Source organism: Littorina saxatilis, unplaced genomic scaffold, assembly GCF_037325665.1.
Source record: "Littorina saxatilis isolate snail1 unplaced genomic scaffold, US_GU_Lsax_2.0 scaffold_859, whole genome shotgun sequence".
NCBI lineage: Eukaryota > Metazoa > Mollusca > Gastropoda > Littorinimorpha > Littorinidae > Littorina > Littorina saxatilis.
The window spans coordinates 23,091-45,760 of record NW_027129061.1 but is presented as its reverse complement, the minus strand read 5'-3'; the positions used below and the strand labels follow the sequence as shown (position 1 = coordinate 45,760).

The 22,670-nt window shown below is 42.2% G+C and overlaps 1 protein-coding gene across 1 annotated transcript in view; it reads right to left on the bottom strand.

The window, feature by feature from the left end:
• Positions 1-4,492: 4,492 nt before the first annotated feature.
• Positions 4,493-22,670, bottom strand: part of LOC138957336 (uncharacterized) — a 41,116-nt gene continuing 22,938 nt past the window's right edge. The window contains exons 9-11 of the mRNA XM_070328462.1: positions 20,143-20,301; positions 7,440-7,535; positions 4,493-7,006 (exon numbers count right to left, since the gene is read on the bottom strand). Of these exons, the coding sequence (XP_070184563.1) occupies positions 6,836-7,006; positions 7,440-7,535; positions 20,143-20,301 (426 nt within the window). The 3' untranslated portion in view covers positions 4,493-6,835. The remainder of the gene's footprint in view (positions 7,007-7,439; positions 7,536-20,142; positions 20,302-22,670) is intronic.

The window sequence follows — 22,670 nt, the reverse complement described above, 5'->3', positions numbered from 1 at the left end:
ATCATGCATATCGATGTCCAGGAAATAAACATACATCATGCATATCGATGTCCAGGAAATAAACATACATCATGCATATCGATGTCCAGGAAATAAACATACATCATGCATATCGATGTCCAGGAAATAAACATACATCATGCATATCGATGTCCAGGAAATAAACATACATCATGCATATCGATGTCCAGGAAATAAACATACATCATGCATATCGATGTCCAGGAAATAAACATACATCATGCATATCGATGTCCAGGAAATAAACATACATCATGCATATCGATGTCCAGGAAATAAACATACATCATGCATATCGATGTCCAGGAAATAAACATACATCATGCATATCGATGTCCAGGAAATAAACATACATCATGCATATCGATGTCCAGGAAATAAACATTTATCAATGTGATTGAAAAGGAACGATTCAAAAACAGTCATACAAGTTAACTGACAAACAGGATGCGAAACATGAAAAACCCGATCATCCCACGCAATGATGAGCAATTCTGTTCTGTAATTGAATAAAATAAAAAAAATAAAAAAAAAAATTTAAAAAAAAATCTGTTCTTGTTCTAATCAAGCATTGTGCACCTGCGGAATCCGTAACAAGTTAATCATGCGACGCACCCGAGAAACCTTTGCAAACGCGCATTTCTATCTGTCTGCAATGACGGTACCCACCGTTAATTCAATTTTCATCTTCAGTTTCACAAAACAAAAAATGAAAAACGACTGAATTTTCAATATTTCGTTTTTCAATCTTCAATACGGTAAACAGAAAAACAGTTCACTTCCGTTTTTCAATATTTGATTTTCAATTCACAAATCAAAAAACGAAACAAGGTCTACTTCCGTTTTTCAATATTTTGTTTTTCATTCTTCAAAACGGTAAACAGCAAAACAGTTTACTTCCGTTTTTCAATATTTCATTTTCTAAACGATAAACAAAAAACAATCAACTTCCGTTTCTTCATTTTTGTTTGAGTGCGAAGCACAAAGCCCGCGTGATAAATACAATAACGGGATGCTCCCTCAAGTTCCCTGGCGCGCAAATTAAGATGGCACTGGAGGAGTATCAGCCCATGATAATTGCCCTGCTAAATAGCGGGGAGACATACGAAAGCGTGTCAAACACACTTCGAAAATCCGGGTTGGAAAGAGGAAGTTCGGCGGCCAACCTTCGGAAATTTTGTAAGGATCGTGGGATCAATCCCCGGAGCCGGACTGTGGGCGACCAGGCCTTGGATACAATGGTGTCCAGAGCGGTACAGGAGGTACAGTATAATAATAATAATAATTACAGTATTTATAATGCGCTTGTCTTATAATAATTACTTTAAGCGTGCACTCATCTCGTCAGTACATGTGCGTTTGTAATTGTGGAATATTATTGAGATTCGATGGCTATGGATACTAACTATCAGCAAGGGAGGCGGGAGGTATGTAGTGTTCTTGTTGTGGTGATGTTTCTAGTGTGTGTGAAGGTGAGAGGTCAGAGTGTTAGTGCATTTTTCCAGCGTCGTTGGTGTCGTCTGCTTTCGTTTCTTCGTCCAGGCAGAAGGGAAAATCACTTCCCGGTTATCATGTTCACATGATCTGTGTCTGGGCAATCATTCATTAAAAAGTAAAAGAACCAAGAGCTAATACCAATAACTATAACAATAAAAGTAACAGATAAGAGGACACACGTATACCATTTTAGGTCACAAAGTCTAAGAGCTGAATATTAATCACCTAGCTGCTTTTTGTCGAGTGCCTGTGGTTTATTACATCTCATTAGTTTCGGTTTGGACATTTTTACATCAATAATACGACTTATGCACATCATATATTCATAAATTATTGTACTATTTTAATAACATATAAAACTTATAAAGAAAGCTGGTTTGCGTTTGGGAAATTTGTGGAAGTCCATGGATACATCGTGTAATGATATCATTCACGGTACCACTGAGCCCTAGTGGATCCAATCACAGTACCATTGAGCCATAGTGGATCCAGTCACGATAGCACTCTCTAATATTGAAGTCTAGATTGATGTTGCTTGTGCACTTCCGCTCAACTGTCTTGAACTCAAGCCTGATTAGTTTTGTTGGGTTTTCTTTTATTGCTTCTTCTCGTGTGACTGAAGAATAGAGAGAACATTACACATTGTGTGTGTGGTCTCGATATATTATGGATTATTATGAGAGGGCTAAGTTTCGGCGGGGCAATGCAAGGTGAGACTAGTGTTTGGTGCATTTGTGGGGTGTGTATTGTGCTGTACTTATTGTTTGAATGTTCAAATCTTGTTCGTCTGCTGGCTACTCAGATTAGCAAGGTAAATAACGACCGGACATAAACAAACACCCGCGTGTGAAAACCGCGTACAGGCTCAGCAAGCTCAGCAAGCACAGCAAGATCACATCAGTCAATTCACTTCATTCAATAACCTTTTGTGTTATTGGCATAACAATCACATGACTTATTGTCAGTTGATGGTGCAATGCACTGTGATGATGTCACTTTGAATCGCTGACATCATGAACAACAGTCAAACATCAATCATTCACAAGTATGCAGATACCACAACGAACAAATGGCTTACAGTTTCCTTCGTAACATTGTAACTAACAGCATTACATACTTTCCCCGCGAGGTTGATTTTGATCAACACAACCTCTTGTGTGAATTAATTATTGCTGCTCAGGAGGACCTATGACTTTAATAAAAAAAATTCTCCTGCAAGCATAAAGAATGTTTATTGTGGACCTTTATTTTTTTTATTGTTTGCGTTGTATCAATTTATTTACGACGTGGAGAACAAGGGAGATATATAGCTGTGTATGTGCCAGTAACAGTGAATACAAATTCATTTACTTGTTCTTATGTATTTTTATTTATTTAAAGGACGTGGCATTCCCGATGAATTGAAAACACACAAACAGAACCCACTTGTGGCCCATGAGAATCTTCCGCATGCAGAAGAAGCTGCTGCTCTGTATCATCTGGAGACTGGTGGACAGCTTACTGCCCCTGCTGCATTTGCTGCACCACCATTTCCTTCCGAGGATCATCGGAAAAACAGTGAAGCTGCTTTTACACAGGCAGTGCCAGACTTAATGACACTGCTAGATTCAGCTGTCAACAGAGATTATGTACCACTGCAGACAGCTGTGAAGACTCTCATTGCAACAGTTCGACAGTACTCTGTCTAAAATGTAGGCCCAGGCTATCACTCAGTACAATCTCTTTTGAACCAAGTACTTGCTTGTATTTGATGCGTGTACGGCTCCTATGATTTCATTGTTTTTCTTTGTGATGTAGAGGTGTTTTTTTTTAAAGTTTGAAATTGTCATTAAAAGAAGAAAACACCACGACAAAATTGGGAATACAATAGCCCTTGGTAGGCGCCGCACTGTGGCTGCCATGCTCTCCGCTGAGGAGAGTAATCCGCATATCACTTTCGTGTAACCCGAAAATTATCAAAAATGAAAATAAAAAAATCAAATATCAAAATCAAAGATAAAATAAAAAAATCAAAACACCCCAAAAAATTCAAAGTCTTTCGGGCCACGCCCTTTTTCAGTGAAATTACTTCCACAGCTCGCTTCACAGCACAGCTCTTGACCCTATTTTTTTTAAAGAAAAAAGGTTGGAAAGAAATGAAGAACTGTGTGTATAACATGCAGCTTCAGTGGTAGCTGGTTGTGATTATCGTGCTCTGCACAGACATGTTTGTTTTCAACATTTTTGTCGTCACATTGATTGTATGTACTGTGTCTGCAACTCAACGACCAGTGCATAGAACCGTCACCAACGGGATACATGCTATGCAAGTTTCATGATTGATTGATAACTAGTTAAGAAACTAAGTTGGATTGTTCAGTTTCTACTACGTTATTGAAATACGTACACCATGTGCCGCCTATATTGTTGCATCTATTATAATGTTATTTATGTCATCTCTGGTTTGCCTGTCTCTGCTGATGCCTGATGCTGACCATGTTATCTTGGTTGCCTGTCTAATGCTGACCATGTTATCTTGGTTGCCTGTCTAATGCTGACAATGTTATGTGATTTGTCTGCCTGATGCAGACCATGTTATCCGCTTTGTCTTGATGCCTGATGCTCACCATTTTGTCTCGTTTGCCAGTTTGATGGAGACCATGTTATCTGTGGTTTGTCTTGATGCCTGATGCTCACCATTTTGTCTCGTTTGCCAGTTTGATGGAGACCATGTTATCTGTGGTTTGTCTTGATGCCTGATGCTCACCATTTTGTCTCGTTTGCCAGTTTGATGGAGACCATGTTATCTGTGGTTTGTCTGATGCTAACCATGTTTTTTGTTTGCTTGCCTGATGCTCACCATATTTTGTTTTACAATTGTTTTGCGAGTGTATGCAAGAAATTGTAGAGTGCAAGAAAGAAATTGTGGAGAGGATGGATGAGAGAGGAGTAATTAAAAAACATTCAAAACAAACATACACACAATTTGGTTTTGTGATTTTTATTGTGTTCTAGTTTGGCATAATTCCATCGTCTTTCTGACTTTCCCTTTATTTATTTTATTGCAGTTTCTGTCATTCATGCACACATTCTACAAGCAGGATCTTTTTCAAAAACACAATAATATAGTAAAATGGCAATGTAACTGGGGCGGTATCTGCGTCGCAAGATTGTAACCCTCCGGTTATGTCCTAACCACGGGTTATGTGAAACTTGCCATGAACGGGATGAACCGGGGTTTTAATAAACCTGCGTCAAAGATACCGCACCACAAAACAAGCAAGAAAAAGTGCAGTTACATACAAATAAACAATTATTACATATAGCGTACACAGTAACTCTATACAAGTACTTGCAAGCACATGAGACACACATAGAACCACCAACACATGTCAGTAAGAGGATTAAACCTTTGTCCGTCTGTTGCACCATTCAATCTAAATGGGTGAGATTGTGCATCAGGGGAGATAATCAAACTGCATATGAGTCAAAACAACATGACACCAACCACAAACACAAATGACACCGAGCTTCGATTGGTTGGGAAATCGGGGAGCGTTCATTGCACAAGAAAACTATGAAAGATATTACATTATTGAGAAACGGAAGTTGATTGTTTTTCTATTATCGCTTTGAAAATCAAACATTGAAAAACGGAAGTAGACTGTTTTGCTGTTTACCGTTTTGAAGAATGAAAAACAAAATATTGAAAAACGGAAGTAGACCTTGTTTCGTTTTTTGATTTGTGAATTGAAAATCAAATATTGAAAAACGGAAGTGAACTGTTTTTCTGTTTACCGTATTGAAGATTGAAAAACGAAATATTGAAAATTGAGTCGTTTTTCATTTTTTGTTTTGTGAAACTGAAGATGAAAATTGAATTAACGGTGGGTACCGTCATTGTCTGCCTTTCAACAAACATACTTCCGCACAATAGTAAACTGCGATTCTCCGCTGATAGCTCTTTATCTGCTCAAAAATGTTGCTACATTTAAAAACTATTTAGATAAAAGATATAGTCTGGATCGTGTCTTATTTGAAAGATATTCTTCAGTAATTATGGATAGTTTCCTTATTTTTATCAGATAAATTGCCTTCGTTGAATTTTATTTATGACAAATTCTGAAAAAGAAAAAAAGATTTCCACTTTAAAGCAATCCAATCAAGATAATTAGGTAGAAAACGTGTGAAGAGATTTATTTTTCTTAATTATTTTAATTTTTGGAGGATATTACTATGCAAACTGTTTAAAAAAAAAAGGCTTCAGTAAATAATTCACTCAGAATTCAAAGGAGGCAATTTTTATGAGAAAATGAAAGGAAGTGTCCATATTCAATGAAGCATACCTTTTTAATAAGACACGATCCAGACTATATCTTTAAAAAAAATAGTTTTAAAATCTGTGTTCTTTTCTTTAAAAAATCTAAAAGTTATAGTAGCCTTTGAAAAGTGAAAGTTTAAAGTAAAGATAGTATTGAGCGTTCTGTGGCCAACTGAGAAATCAGCATTCTTTGCACTGTCCACTCGATGTCGGATTTTTCTGAGGAAAACTGAATGCCATCCTTTATGATGCTTTGGCGTCAAAGAAATACTTTAGACATATAAACGTTTAGGTAAACAGTGAAGATGGCATACCGCAGGTGAAGCTTTGGAGACAACACTAGACATTAATATGCTAATAAATGATTTACATGTGCCCTTTGGTAAACTGCATGGACCCCTCATTAACCTCTGTGTATGTGTGTGTGTGTATGTGTGTGTGTATGTGTGTGTGTATGTATGCGTTCGTGCGTGCGTGGTGCGTGCGTGTGTGTTCTGTGTAGTGTGATTATGTTCGTGTTCATGTGTATCTGTGTCTGCTCCTCACACATGCATTCTATGCCTCGCGTGTGTATTTCACTCCGTCTACATTCATTTGCGCATTGTATCCCTGCGTGTTGCACGTGTCTGTATGTTGTACTACTTCTATCGCTGTCTATCCTTCCACTGTTCTGCTCAAGGTACTGATGTCTGTATGTTGTACTACTTCTATCGCTGTCTATCCTTCCACTGTTCTGCTCAAGGTACTGATGTCTGTATGTTGTACTACTTCTATCGCTGTCTATCCTTCCACTGTTCTGCTCAAGGTACTGATGTCTGTATGTTGTACTACTTCTATCGCTGTCTATCCTTCCACTGTTCTGCTCAAGGTACTGATGTCTGTATGTTGTACTACTTCTATCGCTGTCTATCCTTCCACTGTTCTGCTCAAGGTACTGATGTCTGAGTCCACAACGTCCAAACCATTGTTTTGCTCACAGTTAGCAATGTATGTTTTGCTCGCAGCCTCCCGTAACACTCACACAGGTGTTTCTTCGCCGTCGGGTGTGGGCGTTGTTGTAGGTGTGGTGGTCTCGGGCAGTTCTGAGATGTCGGGTACCGTCAGGCGGTCACCCATCTTTCTCCCTACCTTGTCTGGGTGTTTCGCCACGTAGTACTTGAGGAACGCCATCATTGAATTGTATCCGCGCTGTGACAGAAATGGCAAGCGTTTCAAGTTGCAAATATTTTATGGAAAGAATGTGGAGGTTTGGGGTGGGGGGGAGGTTGAGGGAGTGGCTGGATGCTTTTTAGGGCAGGGGGTAAAAACAACAATATCAAAAACGTGAGGAACGAAGAAGTTAAGGATGAGCACAGACGAGTAAGCTGAAGACGACGAGAGAAAAGCTTGTTACGGAATTGCAACGAACGAGTCCCTGAACTCATCGTCCGAGCCTCCTCCCCCCCCCCCCCACCTCTACCGCCACCCCCACCCCCAATTATGATGATCGCACACGAGTCATCAAAAGCAAGTTCAGCAACACTTTCACTTCTTCAACGCCTTTTCGCAATCAATTTCTCCAAGCTTAGATGGCAACAGAGCAATGGAGACTTTGTTCCAAAGATGAGTTAAAACTCCTTACCTGCACAACGAAATCTCTATCCGGCTCCTCCAATACAAAGTCTGTCGTATGGATATGTCCTGTGTTGATCCCAACTGTTCGCTCAAGATCGCGTTCCTGGCATCATCATCATCATCATCATCATCATCATCATCATCATCATCATCATCATCATCATCATCATCATCGTCTTCGTCGTCGTTGTCGTCGTCGTCACCACCATCATCATGTTTTATCACTAATCGTGACGGTTCCAACAGTAGATCATATAAACACACCGCAGAAGGCACCATTCAAGGGAGAGATATTTAACGAAAGGGAAATAGCCTACTCCACTAGCTTTACTTACAGTACAGAACATTTGGTGCGCATCATATTGATTGACGGTCATTGAATCGAGCTAACTGCAAACATAACAGATTCTGAAAAAATGGTCTCTCTCTCTCTCTCTCTCTCTCTCTCTCTCTCTCTCTCTCTCTCTCTCTCTATTTGTGTGTGTGTGTGTGTGTGTGTGTGTGTGTGTGTGTGTGTGTGTGTGTGTGTGTATGTATGTGTGTGTGTGTGTGTGTGTATGTGTGTGTGTGTGTGTGTGTTTTGGGAGGGTTGGTTGGGGAGAGGGGAACTGGGTTGCGCGAGTCAGTGTTTATCAGTGTGCATGGGACTTCCATAGTCTGAACGTCAGAGGGTGACATGACCTAAGTCAGCCAATAAGCAATCAATTTGTGAACTAAGATCAAATGCACACAGAGGGGTACAGAGCAAACATTAGAAAAACAAAAAAACCAATTGACTAAAGTTGCTTCAAAATTCTCTGCCATGTCGAAAAGCGAAATTAATACATTTACGCAATCTGTCGAACTCACAGAATGAAACTCAACGCACTGCATTTTTGCATCAAGACAAAAGCTTTGCCGATACCCGCGGCTGAGAAAGCGCAGACACATCCACGTTAAAAGTGTACATAACTGTTCTGCGAGCTGCGGTCCGGTTAATGCAAACATTATTATTAGAGAGTATTTCTACGCACATACCCTCCCAGAGGGGAGGCTCATGGCGTTTACAATATGCCGTGTGAGATGGAATTTTTTACACAATATATCACGCATTCACATCGGCCAGTAAATCTCAAGCGTGTTAGGCGAGTATATACTTTTCACGGCCTATTATTCCAAGTCACACGGGTATTTGGTGGACATCTATATATATATACGACTTGTGTCTGTGTGTGTGTCTGTGTGTGTGTCTGTGTGTGAGTTCGCGATGCACGGCCAAAGTTCTCGATGGATCTGCTTCAAATTTGGTGGGCATATTCAGGTAGACCCGGTACAGGACACAACCTGGTCGATATGTCAACACGTGCTCTCAGCGCGCAGCGCTGAACCGATTTTGGTTCCACCTCAGCTATTTTGGTTCCACCTCAGCTACCCGGGCCCCCATACCGACACACCAAAGCCAAAGTTCTCGGTGGATCTTTTTCAAATTTGGACACCGTATTCAGCTACACCCCGGACACAATATCATCGATGAGATATTTCAACACGTGCTCTCAGCGCGCAGCGCTGAACCGATTTTGGTTTTTGTGTTCATTTCACCATTATAAGTAACTCTTCCTTATCTTCTCATCTTCTCCAGGTTTTCAGCGTTTACCTCCCTTCCTTCGTATGGTGCACTATAGTATGAGTGGGGCGTCTTCGGATATTCCCGGCGTTCTGTTACTATTTTTAGAAGGTCACCGCAGTGTCCAGAACTTAAATTGGACCCGTAAATTATCCTCACTGTAAAAGTGCAAAGGTCGAATCAATTTATAGCCACGCGAAAAATACACTGTCATCTATCTCTCTATAGATACGGCTTATCTGTGTTTGTGTGTGTGTGTGTGTGTGTGTGTGTGTGTGTGTGTGTGTGTGTGTGTGTGTGTGTGTGTGTCTCTATGTGAGCAACACCTGCGGATTGTTCAGTTCTGTTTGTGATGTGGTCTGGCGGCTTTTGTGTATTTGTATGTCATTGTCGTGTTCTGTCACGTGCATGTCATGTCACACTCAGCACGAGTAATTCACTGCAGTTGCTGGCCCGTAGAGTGCGTTCTTTCACAAGCAAACATGCTGATTACATAGCGACTGCTTTAACGCACCTCGAGCTTACATTGCCAAGTCAGTGCTCAAATAGCGATTTTCTCCCGAATTCCTGGGGGTAAAGGGGGACAATCACATTTTCGTTGTGTCTTAAACACACGACACAGCTCCCTCTGCTCTTGGCGTGGGTCCAGAAAGGGGGCTAGCTGCCCTTGGTGGCGTTCCCACTCGCCCTGCAGGAGTCCTCGTGATTCTCGGGAGAGAAGTGAAAGTCGCTAGAGGGGTGAGCTTCAGCTCACTCTTTGTCTAGGGACGCTTTTGTTACCCTGCTTTTACCCTGACTTTTTAACCCTGAGCTGTTTGGCTTGTTTTTTCTTGGTGACCGTACCGTACCTAGTAAGTGATGAGCCAAGTTGCTAAACACAAACTGCCAAACACCACCTTTGCTGATAGGCGGGAAACGTTCATCTGGGTAGATAACTACCTTCCAACGGATACCACTGCTCTGAGGGAGCAATATGGACCAAACAGCAAGCGGTTCTGACCGCGCCCCAGATATTCCCATGGAATCACTGAATGAGACTGACCGGGCCAGCCGGACTGGTCAGTCCCCAAAATCCAAACAGCTTAATAAAGCAATCACCAATGAGAAAACCAGCATATCTTCTCCTTTCAAGAGAAAGAGATTGCGGGAGGACAACCCTGAGGGGGGGCAGAGCTCTCCGGAATCTCTTCTCTTCCGGGATAGCCCCCCACGCTCTCAGATTACTGATCATTTTGAGGAAGACTTCACCGAAGTCAATCGTAAGAAGCCCAAAAAGAAAAAGAAGCAAAAGGTCCTCTGCGAGGGTCCCCCTCTTCAGGGAAACACAGGTATTTCCCATGCAACATCTGCCCGGGGGGTCGACACCTCCCAACCCCTAACTGAATCACAAGAAAACCAGACAACTCAACAGCCACTACCACCTGCCAATACACACACACACACACAACAAAGACCCCGAAGAAAACTTCTTTACCAACCCAAGCAACCTCCTCCCTCCTTCTTAGAGTTCCCCGTTGTGGTGCAGGACCTGAAGGAGGGCCCTGCAACATTGCAGGGACTCGGCCTCAGGAGGAAAAAAACTTTTGACCTTGCCATCGGCGAGGTCAAAGAAATACGCATGCTGGCAGCTGGGAGCGTCCTGGTAGGGTGCTCCTCAGCATCACAACAAAACAAGCTATTGAGGCTTGACTCGATCGGCGGCATCAAAGTGAAATGCCACCGTCCGGAGGTAACAACCGAAGGAAGGTGTCATTAAACGCATACCCACAATACATTCAGGAACAGACCTGTCTGAGATGGCAGTGGGCGTGCGCGTCCGGATGGAGGATGGGAGTCTTGTAGAAAAGGGCCCCTCCTCGGTTCGATCTTTTCGCCGTCTTCTCCTTAGGGATGGGAAACCGTCTCAGGCGGTCCGTGTCACGTTTACAACGGCAATTCTTCCAGACAGTGTCGTTCTGGAGAGTGAGGTGTACGGCGTCGAACCCTACACTCCTCCAGTGCGGCGCTGTACGAAGTGCCAGAGACTATCGCACCTAAAACAACAATGCAAATCAAAAGTGCAGATCTGCCCCCGATGTGGCTCCAAGGGCCACGACGGAGCGACGTGCACCAAGGCCAAACATTGCGTAAACTGCAAGGGCGAGCATTCCGCCGCTTATCTTGGATGCCCGGAAATGAGACTGAGACTGCAGGCCAATAAGATCAGGTCGGCAGCATACATACCATATTCTGAGGCCCTGGATCGGGCGCGGCGCGAGCTCGCCAAACAACAAAATAAAACAGCGACTGCCCCAGCGGAAATGAGGGACTCCTTCTGGCGTCCCCCTCCGCAACCGATCCGGCGGACCTCAACCCCCCGGTCCGGGTACTCTTTGGCTGTCCAGAGACCCCCCCTGGGTGGGCAAGTAAATAAAATACAAGAAATCAAAAACAAAATGACCGAACATGACAATACACTCCTTCCAGTTCATGCGGACAGTTCTGCTGCAACCGCGAAGCACCAAACAACTTCGCAAAATCCAAATCCTGGCCCCCAGGCGCCCTGTAAGTCTCAGACGGCTCGGGCAGAGGCGCCGCTTCATGGGACTCCCGGGTTAAAGGCCTCCCTCCTACGCAAAGCCCAGAACAGGAAGGAGGACTCGAAAGAAGAGCAGCTCTTCGAGAGGTTGATGGGGAGAATGGAGGAGGGATTGGCCCAGAGATTCAGAGAATACAAACTTAAAACTGAACAGGAAATAAAGCAGCAGATGAGGGAGGAGCAGGAGAAGGCAGAGCATGAGCTAGCCGACGCTGCACTAGATAAGCTAAAAACAGGAGAGCAATATGCAAATTTAAATGAACAACAAAGAGGCCTTCAAGGTTTCATCGAGCAGTGCCTCGGCTTCATGGTTAAGGCCAGACAGATGCAGAGTCCTCTCGACCTGATCGACTCCCTCTCAGCTACATACACACAACTCTCCAACACCAAGGTTGAACGCTTCATTCCGGGCGGCGCCACTCTGGCGCTGGGCGCCCTTGCTGGTGCCAAGCAGTTGTCCGTGACGGATATGAAAGCTGTTAAAACCACTTTTTAACCTATTTTAAATCTGCCCTTTAACTTACCTTCTTTGTGCGTGTTAAAATGGCTGAACAAGGTGAAAGCGGTCACGGATTTATCATATTAAGGTGGAACTGTCGCTCTATCAACTCTAACTTCTCTCAGCTATATAATTATATATCAAATCACTCTGCTGACATCTTAGTTATCCAGTCAGTCAAGAGAAAACGCTCCCTACTGCCTTCTATAGATGGTTTTGACTTCCCTCCCATAGTAGAGCAAAAGGGCTCAGGGCAACTCATTCAAACAGCTATTTATCTAAAGTCTTCCTTAAATTACAAACCCTTTGCACCTCTCATCCCTAGTTCAGAAAATCTCAGTACATGTGCTGTTGACATCGAAATAAAAGGATCCAAAAACCTCAACATAGTTAACATATATTACCCCCACGGGTGTAATAAAAAAGGAACTACCGACTGGCTAAAATCCCTGGATCATAGCAGGGCACACTGGTGCGTGATGGGTGATTTTAATAATCACCACCCTCTGTGGAACTCTGCTAACCCTAGATACAAACATGCCAATAGCAACCTTGCTGACGTCATTTTGGAAACTGACTTTTGTATACTAAACGATGGCTCGGCAACCAGACTTCCAGACAGAGCTGACCATTCCCCATCAGCAATCGATCTCTCCCTTTGTTCAAATGCCATAGTCACTGGCATCGACTGGAACGTTTTCCCGGACGCCCTCGGCTCCGATCACTTACCCATTGTTCTTACCTTCCGCCACTTCGCCCCTAATCGCAATAACTCGGAGGTCAGAAAAAAGTACAATTACAAACAGGCAAATTGGGACAGCTTCCGTGCGGAGCTCGAGGGTGTCAGGGAGGAAACTCTCCTTACGGATGACATCGAAGCCTCTTACAATAACATACGTCAATGTATACTCACTGCTGCCAATAATCACATTCCGCTTAAATCAGTAAATCCTAACTGTAAGGCCAAAAGGAATGAGTGGTGGAATGCAGACTGTGATGAAGCCTTGGCAAACAAGCGATATCACATTAGGACATATCTCAGGCACTGCTCAGACGCTAACTTCACGAATATGAAGTCAGCTGAAATACAATTTAACCAGATCACCGCTGAGGCTAAACTTCAAAACTGGGAAAACTTTGTCCACAAAGAAACTAAAGATTACAAAGACTGTGGCAAAATCTGGAAGAAAATCCGCAGATTTAAATGTAGATACAGAACTAAAGAAAAGCCACTACTATCGGGTGATAAAATGACCACAACTGACTCTGAAAAGGCAAACCTATTAGCAGATACCTTTGCCAAAAATAGTCAATCAAAATCCCTAGATACTGAACGACTCAATTATAGGTTAGATCAGGAGAAGAATTTCACATACCCCCCAGATGACAACCAGTTGCCTATAAACTGCATGTTTAAGGCAAAAGAAGTCCAAAACGCCATCTCTTCTGTGAAAGACCCAAAAAAATCCACAGGTTTAGACCCAATATCATATCACATGATAAAACATCTACCACCTAACTTTGTTAAGTTGCTCACTCAGTTTTTATATTTAGTCAAGTTTTGACTAAATATTTTAACATCGGGGGGGAATCGAAACGAGGGTCGTGGTGTATGTGCGTATGTGTGTGTGTGCGTGCGTGTGTGTGTGTGTGTGTGTGTGTAGAGCGATTCAGACTAAACTACTGGACCGATCTTTATGAAATTTGACATGAGAGTTCCTGGGTATGAAATCTCGGAACGTTTTTTTCATTTTTTTGATAAATGTCTTTGATGACGTCATATCCGGCTTTTCGTGAAAGTTGAGGCGGCACTGTCACGCCCTCATTTTTCAACCAAATTGGTTGAAATTTTGGTCAAGTACTCTTCGACGAAGCCCGGGGTTCGGTATTGCATTTCAGCTTGGTGGCTTAAAAATTAATTAATGACTTTGGTCATTAAAAATCTGAAAATTGTAAAAAAAAATAAAAAATTATAAAACGATCCAAATTTACGTTTATCTTATTCTCCATCATTTGCTGATTCCAAAAACATATAAATATGTTATATTCGGATTAAAAACAAGCTCTGAAAATTAAATATATAAAAATTATTATCAAATTTTTTTTTTCGAAATCAATTTAAAAACACTTTCATCTTATTCCTTGTCGGTTCCTGATTCCAAAAATATATAGATATGATATGTTTGGATTAAAAACACGCTCAGAAAGTTAAAACGAAGAGAGGTACAGAAAAGCGTGCTATGCAGCATAGCGTAACCACTACCCCGCTCTTCTTGTCAATTTCACTGCCTATGCCGTGAGCGGTGGACCACGAGTATACGGTCTTGCTGCGTTGCATTGCGTTCAGTTTCATTCTGTGAGTTCGACAGCTACTTGACTAAATATTGTATTTTCGCCTTACGCGACTTGTTCAATCTATGCTGGTTAAAGGATACTATCCCCGCAGCGTGGTCAGACTCACAAGTAGTAGCAGTATTGAAGAGCGGAAAACCGGGCAATCTACCTGGCAGTTACCGCCCCATATCACTAACCCCCCACCTCAGCAAGATCTTTGAGCGTGTGGTGAACCAGAGGCTGGAGTTCCACCTCAATAAACACAATATCATTCCAACATGCCAGGCAGGTTTTAGGCAAGGTCGTTCGTGTGCGGACCACATTGTGCACGTCACTGAAAAAATCAAAAAGACCTTGGCACATAGTAATAATTCTCTTCTTGGAACCTTCTTTGATATTAAATCTGCGTACGACAGCGTCTGGCATGCTCGTCTACTCCTAAAACTCGGCAGAATCGGTGTCTCTGGCCACATGTACCAATTCATCAAAAACTTCATCAGCAATCGCAAGATGTCTGTCCGAGTGGGCTCTTCTGTAATGAATGGCGGTTATGGTGTTTATAGTAGAAGGGATATAACTAGTGCTTTTTGTAATACAAAGAGGTTGTCAGGAGTGGTTTAACTTTGAGAGTGGAAACTTTTAACAGTTCAGTAAAATTCCATGGTTAGCTACGGACGGTCAAACTGGGTTCGCGGCACGTGAATTTACAACTGTGCGAGTTGTTCACGTTATAATCGCAACCGCCTGATTTTGTGAGTTGTGATTGTAAACTGCCTGACAATTGAAAGTCATTCGACCTGGGCTCTCGGATGAGAAAACCTGCTCTTGGTTTTGATGTCAACTTTGCAAGAAAACATTTGATCTTGATGTCAACCTTGGAACCGGGAAACATTGCCGGGATGACTTGGACTTTTGTATGGGTGCCGCCATATTGGAAGATGAGGTACTTTGCTAGTTTTGTGTGAACTTGAACATTTCTTTTGTATGCGCGGACATGACTTATGTATTTGAATAATTTCGGAATTGTATAATTTCCTTGTGCTCGGTTGGTGTTTTTGAATATTGTTAGTTGTTACAGTAGGGTGTTATATTTTGTAACAGGCCGCCCCAGTCTGACTTGTGCGGGGTGGTGCCAGGGTGGCGAGGGTGCGATGGAGGCCGTAAGGTTGAAGGCTAGCTACATCGTCACCTCTACATAACGTAAAAGTTATGTTTTGTTTATTTGCTTTCTTGTCCTTGTAAATATGTTCTGACGTTGACAATGAATGAGTGAGTTTCACAAGGTCGTGGACAATGAATGAATGAGTTTCAAAAGGTCATGAATTGATTATTGTAAGCAAAGTATTTGAGAATTTGAGGAATGAGTTGATATTTGCTATGTCAGAAACAAACCAATTTGTATGTTCTAATTAAACCATTGGCTATTGTTTGGAAAGAATGAGTTGGTGAAAGACTACAAATTCTTCTAATCTTCTCTCTGCTTTCCTAAACTTCTGAGCGGGAGTCAGATGATTGACTGTGTGTGTGCGTGTGCACATATAAAGAATCTGGAAGGAGATTAATAAGGATAACTACGGATCTTCTTTATTTCAAATCTCTTACATCTTCGGTGTCCGAAACCCATGCGCTGGACATGGGGGTTCCCCAGGGCAGTATCATCGCGCCAAACTTATTCAGCATCATGCTCTATGACATTACTTCTGTTAAGGTTGACGGTGCCAGTGTACTTCTGTATGCGGACGACCTCGCCTTAATAGACACTAATAGACCACGCCATAACAGAGTTACCAACACTGTTGATTTATCTTCTTACCAATCTAAAATTGACAACCTCTGTCAATATATGTACACCAACGGCTTCCAACTAGCCTCAAATAAAACAGTCTTTCTTGTTGTCTCCCGTAGACAACTGTACAGGAACTGCAGTATAAAGATAGGTTGTGATATTATCAAACCGAGCTCAGAAGTTAAGTTCCTCGGCGTTATCATCGATACCCGACTTAACTGGACCAGTCATATCGAACATCTGATCAATAAGGCCAACAAGGATCTTTATATCATACGCTACCTGGCGTCCCAATCCTGGGCCAGAGGACGTATGTGTGTCACAGAGGTAGTGCGGGCATTAATTCGCTCCCGCCTCCTTTACGGGTGCGAAGCTTATTTCGCGACGCGCCCGGCGCTCATGAAAAAACTGGCTATTATAGAGTGCAGGGCGCTCAAAATAGCTCTGGGACTCTCCCAACAAGCGAGTAAGAGTCGAGTCTACAGCGAGTGTGGGTGGCTGCCCCTTGTGGATGAGATAAAACTCCGTTCAGCTCAGTATGCTGTCAGAGCCCACGCGGTAGAGAGCTCTGCCTGCGAGGTCCTGACTGACTTTTTTCCTCAGCACCAAAATTATGAGGCCAACACCAAACATAGCACTCAACTCTTGGCCAAAACGCTACCCTTATCCGACACAGTAAACCGCATTCTAGCCGATAGCGGGGTGAAGGTCAGTGAGCTGGCCAGGGTCCCCCCGCCCTCCTACCCGCCGTGGCTTGAGGAAACCCCTACTATCATATACGACAGTGAAGATAATACTACCAAAAAGGATAACCCCGTCTACCTAGCTACTGTTACAAAAGAAACCCTAAACTACAAATTCTCGGAGCATTTAAAAGTCTTTACTGACGGATCCAAATTTGCAGACGGCAGCGTTGGCTGCGCCTTTGTGATCCCAGATCTCAAAATCTCAAGGAAATATACTCTTAATAAAGACATCTCCATATTCTCAGCCGAGCTATTTGCCTTGCTCATGGCATGCACTTTTATAAATGACCTCCCAGTCACACCGCGTGCGGTAGTTTTCTGCTCTGACTCGCGCTCTTCATTACAAGCTCTGCATCGAAACACATCAAATCGGGCAGAGCTACAAAGAGAAATCCTCTTTATATGTCACCAGTTAATCTCATCCGGCACATCCGTATCATTTCTCTGGGTCCCCTCTCACGTAGGGGTCCGGGGAAATGAACTGGCGGATGTCGCTGCCAAAGAAGCGGCAGAATCTAGCCCAGCTAACACTAACATCGGCTACTCAGTAACCGAGTTCTACAGTAAAATCCGTAAACTCATTCGAAGTCAGTACGTAACATCTCTGTCCTATCAACCCATTGATATGAACGATCTACACCCCGATCTCCCAACAAACCTCCTCACTATCTTCAGACGCCTCCGTGCCGGCGGCTGCCGCTTCCATATCTTTAACAAGTCCTGCCATTGTGGAGAACCCTATTCATTTCAACACATTTTCGCTCCATGCGCTACAAATAGAATTACCTTTAAAACCTTATATGACCATATGCAGCTCCATGGTCTGAGTCCCCAGGATTATTTGCGCAGTAGCAGTTCTCTAGGCTGGTCACACAGCTTGCTGCTGTGCCGACTGGTCAGGGACTCGGACATGGGGCTGTGGGTATAACTAAGCCCAGATTATCACATCAGCGTGTTTCAGTTTGAGGTCGAGTGGCTCCCGCCATCCCTCCTGATTCCAGCGACTACCCTCTAGACAACATATCCTCACCCAAGGCCCACTAGTCGCCAAACTGTACATACTGATTTTATTACCACGGCCTTCGTGGCTTACATTTTAATCCTTTTATTTGTAAAAAGTTTTGAGATTTATTGTTCGTGTTCCTCTTATTTGCTCATCTATTTGGTTTTATTGGTGATCCTGAAAGGTTCCACTTTTTAACTCGATTTGAATTAAAAAAAAAAATCATTTTACAAACCCGTTATTCAAGATATAGAATACAGACTTATAATTCTTACCAAGAAACATCTTAACTACTTTTCATTTTAACAAATTCCACAGAGCATTATCAACTCAACCCCACCCCCTGCCCTCCTCTCCTTATTTTTTGTTTCTTTCTTTCCTCTTTTTGAAAGCGGACAAACACTCAAGTCCTTAATGGCTCAAAACCGTAGGACTTTTAATATTAATTTTAACGTATTTGTATGTACTGGCCTTCCTTTGAAAAGCCATAACAGTTCAAAAGGGCTTACAGATAAGCTATAAATTGCTCAATCCTGTTTGAGTGGAGTTCGCCTCCAAAGGTGATTAACACGGTTACATTCGTCGACAAGGATGGGACTCGATATGGTCAGGAATGGCATTATGGCCACTGAGTCATTTTTGTGCTGTTCCCATTCCACGAATCTGGGAGGGACCTAAGCTTGGCGGGTCCATTGTTCGGAACCGGCGAAGCCGGCGTACGGCTCTAAGTACTTCTTCCCGGCGAAGCCGGCTACCCGGCGAAGCGGGTATTCATTCTAGTTTTTATATATGTCTATACAATTTTGCCAGGAAAGACCCTTTTGTCAATCGTGGGATCTTTAACGTGCACACCCCAATGTAGTGTACACGGGACCTCGGTTTTTCGTCTCATCCGAAAGACTAGCACTTGAACCCACCACCTAGGTTAGGAAAGGGGGGAGAAAATACAAGATGTTTGATGGCTTGTTGACAGACCAGCTTTTTTGTCGGTCCGAGGGGGAGCATATCATCTTTTGTTTCATATTTATTGACCAAGGCCGAACCCCGAGGACCGACAATAAAGCTTGTCTGACAACAAACCACCAAACATCGCTTTTGTCATCATTTTGGTAGTGAGAAAATAAGTGCAAAATCAACACAGGGAGCCATGCTTTGAAACACGAGTTCTGTTTTGATCATACATGTGATAGGGCCCCAGCACGTTGTTGCAATCAAAGGTGGCGTGTGAAAGCAACTTTCTGTGTTTTGAGTTCATTAAATGTTGAGATAAGTATTTCAGGGTTGAGGATGCACAGTTCTGTAGGTTCATCTCGGTATTCCACCCCCTCGGTTTTCAGTTGTAAATAATAAGCTTAGTAATCAAATGTGGAAGCTACGTTGGGTCAAAGGTCACAGAAAATTTGTGTCGTGCAGCGAAGGAAAGAATCGCGATCTTGTTTCCGACTCGGTACTTCTTTGTTTTTCATTAGACCTGTCATTCTGCTTGCTCGGCTTTGTTAGATGTTTGCATGTCTTGTTGCTATTTTCTTTGCTTTTATTATTATTTCTTATTTGCGCTTCGTTTATCGATACAACGTCTTGTGCAGGGGTCAAAATTTGTGTGTCAGGGGTCAATTGGTTTGACTTGAACTTGACGTTCGTGTTTCTCCGAACGTCTGTGTATCGAAACACAAATACTCGCACTCCATGACTTTGTCAGAAGACAAAACATATCGCTTGGTTTCATTTGTTTGTGATGAATGTATGACCTTTCTTGAAGTAGTTTTGTTTTTTGTTTACTTTTGCCAGTTTGCCAGTTCGTTTTTGGAACTTTGCAAAGCAGTGTCGTCTGTCTAGGTCTGGGGAAACGCCAATGAAAAGAGCCGAAGAATCTCCGAGCGTTTCTATTGGGTTTGCTTTTGATTATCCATGTATAACCTGCTACCTGCAACTATGGTAACCGGGGATTTATTGCATGGGGAACATGAGATTTATTTCCCAGGTGTTTGTGAATGAAAACTCGTGAAAATGATGACAAAATTACTCCCCTAAAAAGTATGTATAACAAACATCTGTTGGTTATCATCAAAACATGCAGTTGTAATTTGTGCTGCATATTAAGACAATCCGTTGATTTTCATCCTATGCAACAGTCATAATTGTTCCAAAACAAGTATCTCACCTCGACATACAGTCTTTTGACGTTAACGAGGAGGCAGCTCTGGAGGGTTCCCAGGAAAGTCATAAAATTCTTGATCTCCTTTCTCTCGTAACCAAGGAAACGGCGTTGGAGGGAAACACCGTTCTCCTCAATGAACCGCACCAGTTCATCGTATCGGATCTAAAACAAGTCGCGTAAGGCGAAAATACAACATTTAGTCAAGTAGCTGTCGAACTCACAGAATGAAACTGAACGCAATGCAACGCAGCAAGACCGTATACTCGTAGCATCGTCAGTCCACCGCGCACGGCAAAGGCAGTGAAATTGACAGGAAGAGCGGGGTAGTACTTGCGCTGAGAAGGATAGCACGCTTTTCTGTACCTCTCTTTGTTTTAACTTTCTGAGCGTGTTTGTAATCCAAACATATCATATCTATATGTTTTTGGAATCAGAAACCGACAAGGAATAAGATGAAAGTGTTTTTAAATTGATTTCAACAATTTAATTTTGATAATAATTTTTATATATTTAATTTTCAGAGCTTGTTGTTAATCCGAATATAACATATTTATATGTTTGTGGAATCAGCAAATGATGGAGAATAAGATGAACGTAAATTTGGATCGTTTTAGAAATTATTTTTTTTTTTTTTACAATTTTCAGATTTTTAAAGTCATTTTTAAAGTCATTAATTATTTTTTAAGCCACCAAGCTGAAATGCAATACCGAAGTCCGGGCTTCGTCGAAGACTACTTGACCAAAATTTCAACCAATTTGGTTGAAAAATGAGAGCGTGACAGTGCCGCCTCAACTTTCACGAAAAGCCGGATATGACGTCATCAAAGACATTTATCACAAAAATGAAAAAAAACGTTCGGGGATATCATACCCAGGAACTCTCATGTCAAATTTCATAAAGATCGGTTTAGTAGTTTGGTCTGAATCGCTCTACACGCACGCACGCACACACGCACGCACACACATACACCACGACCCTCGTTTCGATTCCCCCTCGATGTTAAAACATTTAGTCAAAACTTGACTAAATGTAACAAGTCGCGTAAGGCGAAAATACAATATTTAGTCAAGTAGCTGCCATTTTTCAGCAAGACCGTATACTCGTAGCATCGTCAGTCCACCGCTAATGGCAAAGGCAGTGAAATTGACAAGAAGAGCGGGGTAGTAGTTGCGCTAAGAAGGATAGCACGCTTTTCTGTACCTCTCTTTGTTTTAACTTTCTGAGCGTGTTTTTAATCCAAACATATCATATCTATATGTTTTTGGAATCAGGAACCGACAAGGAATAAGATGAAAGTGTTTTTAAATTGATTTGGACAATTTAATTTTGATAATAATTTTTATATATTTTAATTTTCAGAGCTTGTTTTTAATCCGAATATAACATATTTATATGTTTTTGGAATCAGCAAATGATGGAGAATAAGATAAACGTAAATTTGGATCGTTTTATAAATTTTTATTTTTTTTTACAATTTTCAGATTTTTAATGACCAAAGTCATTAATTAATTTTTAAGCCACCAAGCTGAAATGCAATACCGAACCCCGGGCTTCGTCGAAGATTACTTGACCAAAATTTCAACCAATTTGGTTGAAAAATGAGGGCGTGACAGTGCCGCCTCAACTTTCACGAAAAGCCGGATATGACGTCATCAAAGACATTTATCAAAAAAATGAAAAAAACGTATGGGGATTTCATACCCAGGAACTCTCATGTCAAATTTCATAAAGATCGGTCCAGTAGTTTAGTCTGAATCGCTCTACACACACACACAGACACACACACAGACACACACACACACACACACACATACACCACGACCCTCGTCTCGATTCCCCCCTCTACGTTAAAATATTTAGTCAAAACTTGACTAAATATAATGAACAAAGATTCAAACTTTACGATGTAATTTTTATTTGTTTGGTTCGTTTGTTTGTTTGTTTGCGGTTGTGACTCATCGTATCGGATTTGAAATGACCAGAGATAATTAAATCACACGATGTCAGTTCTGTTTTGTTAGTTTGTTTTTTTGTTGTTTGTTTGTTTGCGGGTATGACTCGTCGTATCGGATCTGAAATGAGCAACGACAATGGACGATGCTATTTGCGGGTGTTCGTGAAAGGGGAGAATTTTCTGTGAACAACAGATGAACTGGCGTAGAAGTTTGAATAGATATAACCATAGGCAGCCCCCCCCCCCCCCCCCATCTTTTGTGTCTGTGAGTGGATGGGTAGATTATTTAGTAATCAAGATGTGAACTGCGATAACAGTGTGTGTAAACAGATATAGACCTTGTCGGAGTGCGCTGTCTGTAACGTTTCCCGACCAGATCTAATTAGTTGATGGTGTCTTCCCCGGGATACCGGATCCAACGCCACTCCAATCAGACTTAATTGGAGACACTAAGTACAAGGATTAAGTCGGAGGCAGTAGACACAGTAAATAAAGCCTCATCTGATTGGTCGGCCCGTCTTACTGATTAGCATTTTCAATCTTGACTGGCTCTCGCTTCATGGCTAGGAGTCTACA